This window comes from Nuphar pumila, chromosome 2 (assembly GCF_984573655.1).
Source record: "Nuphar pumila chromosome 2, dmNupPumi1.hap1.1, whole genome shotgun sequence".
NCBI classification, from domain to species: domain Eukaryota; kingdom Viridiplantae; phylum Streptophyta; class Magnoliopsida; order Nymphaeales; family Nymphaeaceae; genus Nuphar; species Nuphar pumila.
In genome coordinates, this window is record NC_143250.1 from 99,082,087 (window position 1) to 99,094,178 (window position 12,092).

The 12,092-nt window shown below is 40.7% G+C and overlaps 1 protein-coding gene across 4 annotated transcripts; it reads right to left on the minus strand.

Annotated features, from left to right (window-relative positions):
* Window positions 1-1,547: 1,547 nt before the first annotated feature.
* Window positions 1,548-9,076, minus strand: LOC149846359 (serine carboxypeptidase-like 51). 4 transcript variants are annotated; one of them, XM_089996317.1, is made up of 15 exons: window positions 8,918-9,076; window positions 8,602-8,670; window positions 5,524-5,722; window positions 5,342-5,436; window positions 4,873-4,980; window positions 4,532-4,772; window positions 3,867-3,910; window positions 3,708-3,775; window positions 3,391-3,496; window positions 3,084-3,262; window positions 2,922-2,991; window positions 2,777-2,827; window positions 2,319-2,371; window positions 2,105-2,234; window positions 1,548-1,942 (listed from the first exon to the last, which is right to left on the minus strand). In XM_089996317.1, the coding sequence occupies exons 3-15, from the start codon at window positions 5,654-5,656 to the stop codon at window positions 1,874-1,876; spliced, it is 1,347 nt and encodes a 448-aa protein (XP_089852443.1). In that variant the 5' UTR covers window positions 5,657-5,722; window positions 8,602-8,670; window positions 8,918-9,076; the 3' UTR covers window positions 1,548-1,873. The 4 variants fall into 4 exon arrangements, with proteins under 4 accessions (XP_089852443.1, XP_089852444.1, XP_089852445.1 ...); XM_089996318.1 differs by having other exon boundaries at window positions 8,602-8,646; window positions 8,918-9,075; XM_089996319.1 differs by having other exon boundaries at window positions 3,391-3,493; window positions 8,918-9,073.
* Window positions 9,077-12,092: the final 3,016 nt, after the last annotated feature.

Consider the following 12,092-nt stretch of genomic DNA (forward strand, 5'->3'; position numbering starts at 1 on the left):
GAAGCCAACCGTCGCGACCATTCGGAAGCCAACCGTCGCGACCATTCGGAAGCCAACCGTTGTGCCACCATCACAGACTACCACAGCCTCCTCCATCGCTGCGCCACTGTCGGAAGCCAACCGCTGCTGCGAGCCCGATGTTGCTGTCACTTACGTCGGGAACCTCGACTATCGCCTGGTAACCTTCTTCCTCTCTCTCTCCTCTTCTCTGCAACCCCCATTTTTGGGTTGCCGGGGGTGCTAAGAGCCACCATTACCCCTTCTTCCAACGCCAACCATCAAGGGTGCACCCCCTATTTCTGGTTTCTACCGAGAGCCACGCGAGTGTCCAGGCTCTATCGGGAACAGAGCCACCGCCGGGGGACGACTCTCTCTCTGAGCATTTCCCCTTTCCTTTGCTGATCCAACCAGGCGGGGATAGGGCGGGGATGTGGTAGGGGTGGGGACGGGGCGGGGATGTGGCGGGAATGTAGCAGTGGCGGTGGCGGGGCGGGGATGGAGGTCCAAAGTCTCCCCCGCCACGGGGATGGACCGGGGATGAAGGTTAATTTTCTAAGACGGGGCGGGGGTGGAGACCTTGTCCTCCGCCCCGCCCCACTGCCATCCCTACTTATGATGGTTGGGACACAGCTCTGTCACAGTACACAATGGAAATAAGGCAGCACTGACAATTATGGCTCGAGATTGGTGCATGGTAGTAGGGATGGCAGTGGGGCGGGGCGGGGGACAAGGTCTCCACCCCCGCCCCGCCTCAAGATTTTATCCTCCACCCCCGCCCCGCCTCCCTGGCGGGGATGGATTTTATCCTCCACCCTCGCCTTCATCCCCGTTTCATGTCCTCCATCCCTGGTTCAAACGGGGATGAGGCGGGGCAAGGCGGGGGATATTGCGGGGAAAAGTGGTCGGGGCGGGGATGAGGCGGGGATCGTGGCGGGGCGGGGCGGGGTGGGTAAAAGTGCACGTCCATCCCCGCCTCCACCCCCGGACGGGGATGGATTTTAACCTTCGTCCCCGCCTCCATCCCCGTTTCATACCCTTCATCCCCGGTCCAAACGGGGCGGGGCCCCGCTTTCCCCCGGTCCACTGCCATCCCTACATGGTAGCTTTATCATAGGGGCACGCCATTTTGGCTGTGTCTCCATGACACGACACCAACATGCTATGACACGTTGACAGACCTGACATGTCAACATATTATTTGATATTTATTCAAGCATTTTTTTGATAGTTTGAACAAAAAAACATACTTTAAAATATTAAAATATAAAAAAACAGTTTTTTATTGATTAAGAAATCATGTTTTATTTTGCAAAAAAAATAATTCGAACCCGCATGTCGAACGCGTATCACAACACTGATTATACGCGTATCTTTGTGACAGCTTGGCAGGCTTCTTATTATTATTATGAGGTACGATAGTGATGGCCCTTCTTCATCCACTGGATGAAAACAGTACAGAACCAGAACAGGATGTTTCTTCCACGTTTTCCTCCCAAACCAATCATATTCAGAGGCAGGTCTTTAAATTTTGTCTGAGAGACTGCACATAACCAACAAGCTTCATACATTGACCAATTTGAGGCACTTTCACAAGTTTTCCAACTAAGAAATTCAAATAGTTCACTAACAATTGTGACCAACATATGATTTTGCATCTTATTATGTGCCTTTGGAAGAATTGAGATCAAATATCATCCCATTAAGATGATATTTTATTTAATCTTCCTTGTTGATCAAATTTTATTTCATGCCAACAGCTGCTTCAACAATTCTAGCTTGTTTATTGTTCAGAATATATAGGGCCTCCATTTTCTAGCAAATCTCATAACCTTGCCAAGTTATGATGCTTGCATTTGATGTGATCAATAATATTTCATGAAGCAGGAGAATGAGTGATTTCTCCAATCATTTTCAATGCTATGCAGGGCTGATCCACGGGTACCTGAAACAAGCCATGTAAAAATGAGTACAAGCCTGTAAAATTTGTTAATAAATCAAGATGGTATTACTAAATAACAAGAACATTTGAAGATTAAAAAGAAAAAAAATTTGCAATGAAATTAGAAAGGAGATGCTAATGTAACGGGAATCCAGATGTTATTACAAAGTGTCCTGCACCCAAGATCCAATAGAAATGTAGGTTCTGGTAGGACTTGTAGAACCCCTTGGTTTCCTTTTGGTCACAGTATAAGGCTATCCTGTTGCTATTAATGAAATTATTCAGCCCTTCCCACCTAGCAACCAATAAAAATGGTTCAATATGAAACAGAAAATAGTAATATAAAATGCAGGAAGCAGGGGACATGTTGGAGTTTTACTTGAGTTTCTGAACCCAGGCTTCGGTTCCCTTGGTTGCACAGATGAGATCCACCTGTAGAAACACAGAAGGGATGTTAAGGAAAATAGAGAATGAGGAGTAAAATACATATAAATTGTTACAGTGCTTCCATCTAGTTTTGATGACATGTTTATTGGGTACAAGTTCAAGTTTATGTAAAGAAACATGTATTTATGCATATAAATACACATTCTCTTTTCTTTCTTTGCATTCAGAGTGAAAATTTATGGTCAATCTGCAATTTCTCAAGGAGATCGCAGTTTTCTATAAGCACCAGAAGGTTATACAGAAAATTCTCAACAACTTATACAGAATTCCGTCTCAAGAACATGTAGTTCCTTCAAAGTTTTTGAATTCGTTTGGTTCCTGTCTTGTTATCATGACCATATGCTTCTTCAATAGCGCAAAACTACATTGTGCAATTGCAGAAAACTTTACTTGGCCATTATATATAGTGACTTGCACTCCCCTGCTTAAGAGCTCGTCAACCTGTAACAGAAATGATCATTTTAAGGGCAAGAAATAGCATAACAGAAGATTATGACAATGAGAAGCAGATTTTTCATCTTGTATTATTGCATACCTCATTAATCCTAGGCTTCATAAAATCACCAGATAAGGAATAAAAAACAAAGTTGGATTCATCCCCCCATCTGCAAGAGGAGATGAGATGCTGTTCAAAACTTTCGCATCACAAAGAATTAAGCAAAGCAGAGTGTTCCAGCTCCCTAGAGCATTTTGTTACCGGATATTTTCTGGTATGATTCCCAATTTTCGCCGAATTATTGTGTTCATTAAGTCTGAGAAATTCATATGAATGTCTTCCAAGTATCTGCCGTACCTCCTTTCAGGTGCATTCATCGATTTACCTATTGTTGTTGCTAGAGGATCACTAGAAGAATCAATCAAAAAATTGTAGACATCCTGTATATCATCTAACCCATATTACTAGATTAACAAATAATAAAAAAACTGCTATAAAACAAATCATGAACTAAAAGAAGTTTGGAGCATAGGAGCATTGATGATCTCATCCAGTCATAATGGCTCACCACATGGTTACTGTTGGCAATAATAAAGCCTTCTAAAGAATCCCACAAATTAGTTGCATTATTATACAATCCTTTTCCAATTGCTTCTTGTATTTGTTCAGCCCTTCTGAATGAAATTTGCAACATAAGATTACAGGTAGTACATTTATGAAATGAGTAACTTTATTGACAAGGGTTGCAATCTGTAATTCTGTTGTAAACTTTTAAAAGAAAACAGCTTTTAAAAGAAAAGAACACAAACATATTTCATATTCGTTGTAAACTTATGTATATCCAGAACACTTCTTTTACTGATGAAGGAATGTTGCTATTGAAACCTGTTAGCCTGCTCTGCTGCAGCATTGTCCAATCTAGAGACATCCTTCAACAAAGGTCCCCATGAAAGCTACAAAAGCCATTGTAGTTTTAATAGTTCTGCAGATACAAATGAGCTACTATTCTGGTCTCTGTTTGCTTCATCTGTGCAAGTTACTCACCACAAAATCTTCAGGAGAGATCCATGAATCTCCAAGTGCAATACCTAGTATGCAAAACAAGCATAAACATACAATCTTCAGATCACCAAACTCCAACTAATTGATTGCATTATTGTATATGACGGGAAGCATGTATAAGCCAAATTGTAATACTAAAACACATGAAAACTGGCATTGTAAACATGCAATTCAACCAAGAGAATATGATGAGCAGGGGTGGCAAAACCTGACCCGACCCGCCAACCCGACCCGCCAATGGGTTCTGCTTAAGCCAACCCGTTTAATAAACGGGTCGACCTGCCTAACCCGTTTATTAAACGGGTCGGGTTCGGGTTGAGGGTATGTCAACCCGCCAACCCGTCTGCCAACCCGACCCGTCAACCCGCCAACCCGACCCGTCAACCCGACCCGCCAACCTGAAAACCTGTTTACCCGACCCAACCCATTTATTAAATGGGTTGGCGGGTTGTGTCGGGTTACCCGTTTATTAAATGGGCCGGGTTCGTGTTTGCCACAACCGACCCGTTTAATAAACGGGTCGGGTTCGGGTTGAGGTATGCTGACCCGCCAACCCATCGGGTTGACCCGCCAACCCAACACGATTGCCACCCCTAATGATGAGCACTAAAAAGAACATAACAGTAACAGAGGGTTCAACTTAGTGCCTCCAAGTTCCAGTTCGAGTTTCCCAGCTTTGATTGCATCGGTAACAGCCAAACCCAGTGTCACAGCATGTTTCCCTCCATAAGATTCAGCTACAATGTACAGTGGGCTGCTTTGTAGGGATGTATTCTCATTGAACAGCTTGATCAGCAATGTGGTTAAGTCAGTGGCAGCTTCTTCATCGGTCTTCACAGTTAAACTTGCATTCTCAACAAAACTGAAACCAGTACCAACTGGACTATCCTGCAATTTTACAACTCTTGATCTTTAAACAATATTTGATTGTGAGAATCTACCATGTCTCTCTAATTGTAGAAAATTAAACTGAGGATGATGAATTTACCACAAACAAGAGATCAGCTTTTTTCAGCCATGTGGAGTTCCGCTGTTTCAAATCTGTATCCAAAGGCCCTATCTCTTGGAAATTCCCCATGCCAACTCCAGAAGATCCCTATTATTGTTCACCAAAAAGAATTAGTGAAACAGAGGAGGCAACTCAACAGTGATTAGTGACGTGGCCTGTGTCACATGGACACACTATGACATGTTGGCACTACCCGAAAACATATAAAGTTTAAATATTTACAATAATATTTTAATAAAAATACATTTTTATATATTAAAATAACAAAAATAGTTTGTAGTTGATGAAAAAATGGAAAAAACCTGTCTGGTCTTATTTTCAAAAACAATTTCAAACTCGCATGTCCAACTGGAGCTGTGTGTCGAGTAGGACCTGTATCTTTGTGACAAATGACATGACTCCGTGTGTGTGTGTGTGTGTGTGTGTGTGTGAAAATCATACAGCTTACCGGGCCACCTTGAAGCCACAGTATAATTGGCCAGGGAGCAGTTGAGCTGTTGGTGCGGTAGGGACTTCGGTACAGCCACCAGAACATGTGAGCTTCTGTATAAACGATGACGCATAAGCAGAGAATCATGACTAAGGGATTCAATACATCAAAGTTATTCAAATCAAAATCAGTAAACTCACTAGGACGAACTTCAACATATCCCCACTCTTCCATCTTGTCCTTTGTTCCAAATGCACTAACGAGTCCACCATTCAAGTGAGGAAGCAGCTGAAGGAAACATAACTGCACCAAAAACATCACTTTCTTCTCCATGACTGAATAAAAACAGTTAAACAGGTGGTAGCAATGAGACTTCTTGGTTGCCTGGCTGCCTCAACTCTGCGCAACACAATGTTTATATCGTCAACAATAGAGATATCAAACGGAAAAAAGGAAAGAAAAGAGCAATTGTGTTCGACTGCATACATGCAACGTGCTTCAAATTGTGTTAGCAAATATCAGATATGAATGTGTAGCATAGGCCCCAGGGGCAGGGGTCTTAGCCTCTGAGTTTTACACTGGGTGACCGTAGGTATGGCAGGCTGAGCCAGCCCCGCCAGGTCTTCCGGGTGTGGTTTCTTCAGGTTATAAATTCAAAAAATATCATATATGAAAGGGAACCGGGTCAGTTAATGGTCCTCTATCTCCAACCACCCAGCCTTACATGCCCCAACTGTGATAAAGCAACGGCAGCCCACAAACTTATTCAAGTCAATCTAATCGAAACCTAATCTGGTTTTCTGGCCAGCTTAAGTCCAATATGATTTGGGTGATATCAACATGGGCAGATGATCAGGTTCATGGAAGCTTTGAATCTTGCAGTTCAGTTAACGTTCATCACTTATGTCATCCCCACCGTCAAACCCCATACAAGATCTCATTGATGCAAGTTGTTTTGATCAAATCTGACCTAGGTCATAGATGGATACAACATGGTCAAGTTGTTTTGATCAAATCCGACTTAGGCCATGGATGGATACAACATGGTCAAATTGATAGAAATAAACCTTTGGATTGCTTTTTTTTTTTAGAAAAATATGATTTTTTAAATCAACAAATTTTGTCATGTTGATTTTCGGATCGCCATAAAATACTGTATAAAGGTCACATTTTAGCCATTCACACGTTGATGTTAACTTAATGCAAGGAGCTGATGCTCAAGGGAATGAAGCCCCCTCCACAGCACCAACCCCGTGGGTCTTTAACTTTATAACCATTTAATTATTTTGTCTAAATGGAAAAGAGGGTATATTATCTTATGGGGCTATTCTTTCTAGTTGAATAGCCCAATAAGATAAAGACCAATATTACCCCAAGCTTCATTGACTTGGTTTTGTAGTAAGCTTGAACCAAATTGGTATAGATTGTTTAGAACTGTCAAATTGATACAGTAAAAGTAGGGTACGAGGACACGTATACTTATTTTTTTTAAGGGACACGTATACTTGTATTATATAAAAATACATTTTCTATGTATTTTATATACAAGTATATTTATTATAACATACTCATGTTTAAGGATATGTCCGTACAAGCCAAGGATGAAACTTAATTATTACGGCACTCACAAAATTAAGACAAAAGGTCAGGTGCAATCACATTGCACAACCATCACATTGCATACCCCCTCTTCTGTTGAGCACCGCAGCTGACAGGCTGTACCTCAAAGATGGAGGGCATTCATATGCAGCGGTATACTCAAAGTGTGCAATGCGATTAGGCCTGATCTGCCCTTCAAAATTAACCCTAAAAACTAACAAAATATAAAAAAAAAATGTTTTAAATTTTAACATGATGTCTAATATGTGTCGTACAGCGTGTCACGTGTCATACCACCTTGAAACATGAAGCTCTAGCTCACCAAATCACTGGCTCGAATCCTAATGGATTACATTATCCCAATTATATACTTCAATCTATTTCACAAAGATAGATCAAAACAAGGACATGTCATGCAAGTTCGACTCGCAAGTTAAAAATTTTTTAGGGAAATAAAATACAGACACACCAAACTTTTTAATTTTTAGATTAATAAAAAACTATTTTTAGAAATAAATTTTTGATTACTTACCAGCGGAGCCCCTGGTAGGAGTCTGCCTAACCCCAACTTTCTCTATGGAAAAGAAAAAATAATTATGATTTCTTGAATTGTAAAATTTTAATTTATTGAAAATTCATTAATTTCTGAAACTTATTGATAGTACCTTCAACAATTTCACAATCACAAAATTTGGTTTTACCAAACAAAGCATGTAAACCACATCATGAGTTTTTGTTTTTTTAACCAGCTGATCATTTGATTGGTAGGTCCACGGGGAATATCAAAATACAACTCAAACAACTGATGGTCACGGGTACATCAAAGCTTCATAATTCTTAAAACAGGAAATCAAAAAGTGGGACAGATAATAATTGATCTCATATTTAAACAAAAAAAATGCAAAAGAACAAAATAAACTTATATTAAATGAAACTTTCTAAAAATTCAAGAGGCACAGCCTGAAGCCCTCTAAAGATGCAAAGATGAGAGGCCGGAGTAGTTCTGTTCCTTCACATCAAATCAAAACTAAAATAAAGTCCACAAGTGTTCTGCTCATTTGGTAGTAGCGACTTGTAAATGTCACCAAGTTGACGGGATGTCACAAGTTCAAAACCCATGAGCACTTGCTGCAAGTTTGAAGCCATAGGGGGGGGGGGGGGGGCAGTCCTGCCTCCTCGGCCAGTTAAAAAAAAATAATTTAAAAGCCCAGTCCCCTGATTCCATATGAAATAGATTTTTATCCATTTTTGTAGCCCAGCCCTGACTTCAGCAAATAGTTTGATTTGTCCATATGAAATAGAATTTTATTAATAATTGTAGCCATTTTTTATTTTATCTCAAAAAAAAAAATTGGAGGCGCTACCGCCGAACCCCAGACTATCACACAAATTTTTTTTTGCTACACCCCTGTGAGTGTATCCATCGCAGCCAAAATCTAGTGCTTTTTGGTAGAAGAGACCGTCAAAAAGAAAAAAGCTATTGCTAAATTCATGGAAGCAAAGAAAATTTATGTTCAAGATGATCATCCATTGTGTACAATGACAAGAAAAGCATGTGTTCCGACAATTTTACATGTAAAAAAGATATGATGCGCATCAGAGAAAGGGTATAATATTAATCTACTGATATCAACAAGATAAATTAGTAAAAATCTAAGAGAGCGAGACAGAGAGAGAACCTTGTTCTGTTCTTTTCCTTTCTTTTAAATGACCAACAAGGTTACCTGCGTATGAATGAATGTGGGATACTGTAAAGAAAATGAATACTTCATGAGAGAGAGAGAGAGAGAGAGAGAGAGAGAGAGAGAGAGAGAGAGAGAGAGAGACGATTGTAATTCAACATTACCACTCATGAAGATCAACAAAATGTTGAACCCATGAACTGAACAAGAGCAAAAGCCAAAACAAATAAAAAAAGCATAAGAGAAAAGAACATCAGATAGATAAAACGGGCTCACGGCGGAGCCGCTTGCCAAGAGAGAGAGAGAGAGAGACCTTGTTCTGTTCTTTGCCTCTCTTCCAATGACCTTCATAAGAGAGAGAAAGAGAGACCTTGTTCTGTTTTTTTGCCTCTCTTCCAATGACCAATTAAGGTTCCCAGAGTGAGAATGTAGGAGAAGACTCACAAAAAGGTAACACACAGCACCCCACCTTGGAGAAATGTGGGGTTGCCTTTAATTGTATTTGTGGACCATGAAATGGCCATCTTGCAAAAAAGTCAATGCATGGAGGAGGTTACGTGTGAAAGCCATGAGTGATGAAGTCAGTTTCTATTTTTTCTCTGGTGGGAGATGAATCACAGGAAGATGGAAAGGTTAATAATTGAGCCATAGGCGGAGCTGGGGGGGGGCTGATTCCATATGAAATAGATTTTTATCCATTTTTGTAGCCCAGTCCTAGCCCAGCCCAGCCCAGCCCAGCCCTGACTGCAGCAAATAGTTTGATTTGTCCATATGAAATAGATTTTTATTAATAATTGTAGCCATTTTTTATTTTATCTCAAAAAAAAAAATTGGGGGGGGTGCTACCCCCGAATCCCAGGCTATCACACCAATTTTTTTTTTGCTACACCCCTGTTTGCCCCCCCCCCCCCTTACATGAATCCTAGCTACGCCCTTGAATTGAGCCTCCCTTTCTCATGACAAATGTCAAATAAGGATCTTTTGCTCTTCTTAGCAAAAGGTGGAGAGGTGAATCAATTGATTTATAGGATCTCAAGGCAGTATGAGACTGATGGACCCGAAACCGGCAGCTTCTGCCTTGACAAGACTGTGCTCTGATCAATTGAACTACAATCTCAAGAAAATGAGAGAGAGGGAGAGAGTCCAACTTCTCATAAAGTACACAAGCGACATGCAGGCTTTGTCAAGAGGTCAGATGAGGTGCAATCACATTGCACAAAAGTAATGTGCCACTGCAGCTGATCACCCTCCATCTGCTGCTGTACGTACAGCATGTCCCACATGGGCCCCAATAACAGATGAAAGGTGATCAGGTGCAGCGGCCCATTGTTTTTCTGCAATGTGATTGCACCTTATCCCAATCCCTCTGTCAAGGATTGGGAAAAATAACAATGCTATCACAAGAGTGACGAGAGATGGAGACTGGACCACATTATGATAAAATGGAATCTAATAGGAGGAATTGACTTAAGGGGACCTTAATAATGTTAGGATGATGTGAATGCATTACAGCAGGAGCATGCAATTTAGTCATTTTATGCATATAGTTCATATTAAAGTCGATTACTCCAATTTCACATGGACTCGTATAATCTTGGCTAAAATTATGGCTCAGAATTTGGTTAAAGACGAGGCATGGTGATCTCCAAATGCCATTAATGGATGTATAAAGAAACATTCTTCTAATTATGGAAGGACCTTACTATGAATTTATCTCGATCAAGTTTAGCACTATGTTGCCAACGGGGGGGGGGGGGAGGGGGGGGGGGCTCTGCGCGCGTGGTTGGTAGGAGCTGTCAGTGCACGTCTCCTTGTGGTGGGAGGTTGCAGGTTCAAACCCCAGTGGTATGTTGAATAGTAACTGGTGGGAGTCTGCCTAACCCCATCTAGCCTTAAAAAAAAAAAAAAGGTTCAGCACTCTGTTTACTAGCTTTGATATTTCATTATAAAAGAGTTGCTGTCTCGGCTCATTTGGCAGGGGTGGATTGTGAATGTCACCAAGTTGATGGGATATTACGAGTTCAAAATTCACAGGGGCATCCCTCGCTATAAGGTCGAAGATGGTTGTACCATCCATTGGCAGGGGTACCTCGGTGTTTTTACTAACCAAAGGCCTACCAAAGTGCAGTCGATGACTGGGTGGGATGGTTTCCCTTGGTCTAACAAAACAGAAAGCAAGAAGAAGAAATGAGAAAGAGAGTAAAATGGTCTCATCTGTCCAAAAGAGATGCTTTTTTATGCAAGGATACAGGAAGGGAGGGTCGCTCCTGAAACACCCAGACTTGGCAACCACAATAGATTAGAAGCTAGATTACCTAAGAAAATAACTAAAAAATATATAGAAATAACTAAAATTATCTAATAAACTGAGAAATAATAGGAACTAGTATAAACTGAAAATTAACTCCCAACATATCTCAGATCTTGGAACTCTACTCTATCTAATCTCCTAGATCTCTATTCTTTCAAGACGTGTTCAAACTGGCACAAGTGAATCCCAAAAACGTCTGCAATTACTCGTGTTTGGGACCTACTTATGGGGGCATTTGATTGCATGGACAGCAGCGTCTGCGGGTCGCTATTGTCTGTGCCCCATGCACTCGATGCAAACATTGGATGCATGGGACACCTAGAACACGGCATCCAGTACATCCAACAGGACACAATTTTAGGTGTCCCGCGGTGTTCCACCCATCCCCCTGGAGCAGTGGTGTTTACAACACTTGGGACAAAAACCAAGAAATTGGAAAAAAAAAAAAGAAGAGCAGAACACCTGGGATAAAAACTAGACTTCTTTAAGACACCTTTGTCCCTGGCGATCAGTGACTGTTCTGCACAGTTCTGTCCATGCAATCAAATGCCTTGCGGTTTAGCAAGAAGGGACATTTTGTGTGGAAGTTTTTGGATTAAGTCAGCCTAGTGGTATACGTGATCACTTGTCCCCTCTTGTCTTTTGCTATGCCATGTATTAATTATACAAATCTTTCAATAAAATTTTAGTTTTTAGATACTCTTAACTTCCTAATTTTGGCAAACTTTCTCATTAAAACAAACTTATCATATGTATAATATGGACCAGAAAAAAAGATTCAATCACTTCTTTCAAAAAAAAGTAACAAAGATCCAATCAATAAAAATTTCATAAATAAAAAATGAACCCAATTAGTTAGAGTTGGGTGGGATCATGGAAGATCCAATTCTGAACCCAAGGCAGGAAGCCAGGATGTGAATTTATATCCCAACACGATCAAATATAGCACAGTTGAATCTATATTGGAATTTTGATTGAAGTACTGAATCAGATTTAGAAAAAAAAAGGATAAATACAAAGGTGTTACATGTGGAATTGCAAACTGATGGGATTGACTTGGTTGAATATATACATCATGCAAAAAATACTGGTCTAATCTTAACAGAAATGGACATGTAACCAGGTTTTTCAGTGTTGGGATCAGGTGCAATCACATTGCACAAATGCAATGTACCAC